The sequence below is a fragment of the Bos indicus x Bos taurus genome, chromosome 8 (assembly GCF_003369695.1).
Source record: "Bos indicus x Bos taurus breed Angus x Brahman F1 hybrid chromosome 8, Bos_hybrid_MaternalHap_v2.0, whole genome shotgun sequence".
Classification (NCBI taxonomy): domain Eukaryota; kingdom Metazoa; phylum Chordata; class Mammalia; order Artiodactyla; family Bovidae; genus Bos; species Bos indicus x Bos taurus.
In genome coordinates this window covers 22,669,665-22,674,158 of record NC_040083.1, presented here as the reverse complement: position 1 = coordinate 22,674,158, position 4,494 = coordinate 22,669,665, and the positions used below count along the sequence as shown (strand labels likewise).

At 42.7% G+C, this 4,494-nt stretch overlaps 1 protein-coding gene across 1 annotated transcript; it reads left to right on the top strand.

Moving 5' to 3' along the window:
• Positions 1-3,457: 3,457 nt before the first annotated feature.
• On the top strand, positions 3,458-4,078 carry LOC113896981 (interferon omega-1-like). Its single transcript, XM_027549134.1, has one exon. It carries the CDS (start codon positions 3,471-3,473, stop codon positions 4,050-4,052), a length of 582 nt encoding a protein of 193 aa, XP_027404935.1. The 5' UTR covers positions 3,458-3,470; the 3' UTR covers positions 4,053-4,078.
• The last annotated feature ends 416 nt before the right edge of the window (positions 4,079-4,494 follow it).

The following is a 4,494-nucleotide window of genomic DNA, read 5'->3' as shown; positions in this document are numbered from 1 at the left end:
GCTTCTTTTGTGTTATTACACTGGAAATGACATATACTCTTGAAAAGTCTCAATCCAAAAGGAGATATTTATCTATATGAGTCAACTCAGCTTGAAAGAAAAACCTGAGGCTCAATCTCTCTTCTTTAGTCTAAAAGAGAATTTAGAGGTGTGACTCCATAGTCTATTGTGACAGTTTTTAAACTGCATCAATTTTTAAATTGCCACATCTCTCTGCATTTCCTTTTTAAGGGTCTAATACATAAGGTTTGAATTCTTCAGTTATTTACAGGACTATAGCTCCTATTTTCTGGTGGTCTAGAGATAATAGTGGCATATTAACGAACATGGGTTAATTTGTAGCATTCTCTTCATTCTCTCATTAAAGTGTGCTGACCACATACACAAATGTGACAATGTGCTTGACGATGTGGATTCCAGGAGTGTCAGGAGGGGATCATAACTGCTCTCCTGGGAGCAGGGGAGAAGACTTTGGAGGCAGGACGAGGAGGAAGGAGGCAGCACGTGCTCAGAGCAGCTGAGGGCCAGTACTCAGAGCTGATGAAGAGGAGGGACTGGGAGCAGCAGGAAGCTACTCTCACAGAATCAGGGGCTCCTGAGTGTAGCCGACACCAGATGTTCATTTCATCTTCTAAAACATCAAGACAACTATAGTAGCAGTCACAGAGGACATCCTTTAATTCAAACAATTCAAAGTTTGAGAATTAGGCTGAGAATGTGGAACTTAGTGAATGATAGCAGTCTTTCATATCAGTATAACCAATAGTAACCTCTTTACTCCACCCTCAGTCCAACCAAGAGAAGCTTTGAGTGCAAGTTCCTTAACACAGGCAAGGGTCTGCATGTTGAATCCCTAAGTGTTCATTCTAGGAGAGGGAATGCCCGCAGGACTGTGAAGAGTCCAGGAGCCCAAGTTTCCTCCCTTTGGAGCAGGGCCTTGTACATAATCGTGAGAAATCCAACAGCAGTTGAAGTTCTTTGCTGAGGAAGAGATTCTAGGAAAGTAGTCCACTCTCCTAGGATTTTGATGTTTTGTTCCTGGTCAGGGAACTAGATCCTACAGGCTACAACCAAGACTACCCATGCCACAAGTAAAGATCCTATCTGAGGCAAGGAATATGGAAAAGCCAGCATGCCGCAACCAAGACCTGGCACAGCCAAATAAATGCATTTAAAATTCTTAAAAAACCCAAAGAAACCCATCCCATAAATGTGATCATATCACAAGGTGGGATATTAGGGACATTAGGGTTACAATCAATAAAATTCAGTTATCATTTTTAATATCATAATTATTATTACCCAGATTAAGATCAGAATCATTGGAATCATTTCATTCCCTTTCATTCTAGTTTTCTCAAAGCAACTTCTCATTGCCCAGGTGGATTTGTCACAGATGCATAGCAAGGCTGGTCTCCTTGACCCTGTGAGACAGGGTTAGTGTTCTAGCAACTGGAGTTCTGATTACCCATCTCCGATGAGCTGGTGTGTGTGACTTCTTCCTTCTCCCCTTATACTGGCCACATATGGATTAAAGGAAAGAAAAATCAGGTGGCTGGTCTTACAAAGCTGAGGGCAGTCCACGGACTCAGGACCTGGACTTTGTTGAGCTTCTGTCTGAAACAGCCATGTCCCAGCCTTTCTGTTGTTCATATTGACCTGATCCTTCCCCTCTGCCACAGCCTAGGCCCCAGATATGCTGCACTGAAGTTTGCTAATCCAGAATACATCACTGTGTCAGGGAAGCCACTTCCTTTCTTTCATATTCATGACACTGAGACTTACCCTTGTTTTCTAGTTGCCCACGAAACAACTGTGGAATTTTACTTTCTAGCAAAATTGCAAAGAGAAACAAAAAATCTAACCTCTTGAAAGTGATGCAGCTCCTCGGGCTTTCTTTTCTTTCCTTTCTTGTTCTCACCTCATCATGAATTACAACCAGAGAAGGAGCGGTGACACCAATCTTGTCCAATAAGTCACTAAGTGAATATAAAAAGTTTAAATGAAAAATTACACTCAAGGAAAGAAGGCTATTTCTCCTGATCTAGCATGCTGGGTCTCACTGACTTGCTTTCTCAGAGGAGACAGAGTCAGAGGAACAGAGATGCCGGGTGGAATCAACTGCCTGAACAAACGGCTGTAACTCACTAGATTCTGTGACATAAGCTTCCAACAAGAGACAACACCAGCACTGAATCTCCTTCCTCCAGCTCAGAAACTCTGAGCAGAACAAGTGTTGAACAGTTTAAGTAAAAGAGTTGAATAATAAAAACTATACTTGGTAAAGTAGATATTATTTAACTACTAAAAGCAAAATGACTGCAGTTGGAAATTCCTTCACCAACTTACACAAACACACTTTTGCTCTCAGCATCTGAGCACTGCTGATGTTTTGGACACCTGGGGAAAAGGGTCAGGACAAGAGGAGATCACCATGGAGAACTAGGATCCTTCACAGAAACACTCCAGGGGAGAGGATGGGGTTCAGGAAGAGAATTTATTTTCCCAACAAATAAACAAGCCCTCCACAGAAGGAGATTTTGAGGCCACAGGATATGGTAAGCCTGTCCTCAGGGAGGGAGTACAGCAGGTGAGGAAGGGACTCTGTCACTCAGAGGAGAGGGGGTGTCTCCATGTGATCTCTCCCTTCTGAGTGAGGTGCTGCTGGGAAAATACAATTATCCTGGATTTAGAGTCTCCTCACCAGTGTTCCCTGAGAAGAACCAGGATTCTGGTGGGGGTATTGGCCCAGTCTGTGGAGGATGACAGGTCTCGAGCAAGAAAATGGTGGAAAGAAAGGGTGATGTCTGTAATGGCCCTGAGCTTGTGGCTCCCTAAAACAGAACCACATGGACCTGCAAGAACATGTTCTAGAAGGAAGAGAAACGTGGGATAAGCTCATGGACTGATAATAATCAGCCTCTTCTCTAAATCAAACTCTAATGAAACCCATCTTGTTTCAAAGAGCTCAACTGCCACAGTGATCTGGTAAATCCCTAAATAAATACGAAAACCATAGGGCTGAGGGAGCCTGGCTTCCTAGGTAAAGTGAGAGGGGAAAATGGAGCCTAAGATGAGGGCTACAAATGTGTTCCTGGACAAGAGGAGAGGCACATTTATGCATGAGAGACAGGGAGCAATATGTGTGTAATTACAAATGTACTTCAATTCTAACATAAGACAAAGACCTTCTCATTTGATGATAAATACCCATTTGGATAAGCATGTCTGAAGTTACTGGGAAAAAGTAAAATTAATAGTTTAAATTGATGAAAATTTCTTTGACCATATTCAGAATACATAACAGAAAACCAAAATAGAAAGTAAAAGTGTATAGAAATGATTAGAAAATGAAAATTACTGTGTTCCCTATTTAATGGCCTTGCTTAGAAAGCATGGCATCAGAGAACCTACCTCAAGGTTCCACCAGACGCCGTCTCAGCCAGCCCAGCAGCAGCCTCATATTCCCCATGGCCGTCATGCTCTCTCTACTGATGGCCCTGGTGCTTGTCAGCTACGGCCTGGGAGGATCCCTGGGCTGTGACCTGTCTCAGAACCACATGCTGGTTGGCAGGCAGAACCTCAGGCTCCTGGGCCAAATGAGGAGACTCTCCCCTCGCTTCTGTCTACAGGACAGAAAAGACTTTGCTTTCCCCCAGGAGATGGTGGAGGGTAGCCAGCTCCAGGAGGCTCAGGCCTTCTCTGTGCTCCATGAGATGCTCCAGCAGACCTTCAACCTTTTCAACACAGAGCACTCCTCTGCTGCCTGGGACACCACTCTCCTGGAGCCACTCCACACTGGACTCCATCAGCAGCTGGATGACCTGGATGCCTGCCTGGGGCAGGTGATGGGAGAGGAAGACTCTGCGCTGGGAAGGACGGGCCCCACACTGGCCATGAAGAGGTACTTCCACGGAATCCACGTCTACCTGAGAGAGAAGGAATATAGTGACTGCGCCTGGGAAATCGTCAGACTGGAAATCATGAGATCTTTGTCTTCATCAACCAACTTGCAAGAAAGGTTAAGAATGATGGATGGAGACCAGAATTAACCTTGACATGACTCACTGACTAAGATGCCACAGCATCCTTGCACACTCAAGTGTAGTCATTTCAGAAGACTCTGATTTCTGCTTTAGCCATGAAAGTTGTTGAATTAGTTAGTCCAATGCATAGAAGTACAGTATTAGTAAGCAAGTAGATATAAAAGTACCCAGCTGCAAGGGTATCAGTCTATAAGCAATGACTGCTTTGATGTTATTTATTTATATTTTATTTATTTAATGTGTTATTTTATCTCAATATTTTATATTTTCATATAAAAGATGTGTATGCTTACATTGTATTAAAATTTAGAAAATATATTCCCCTTTCTCTTTGATTAAAATTGTAATTTGTTTTATTTATTAAATACTTATCAAGGTAAACTTCTTGAGGTTTTTTACTTTGAAAATCTAAATCCTTATTTTGTCTATATTTACCTACCACAAAACA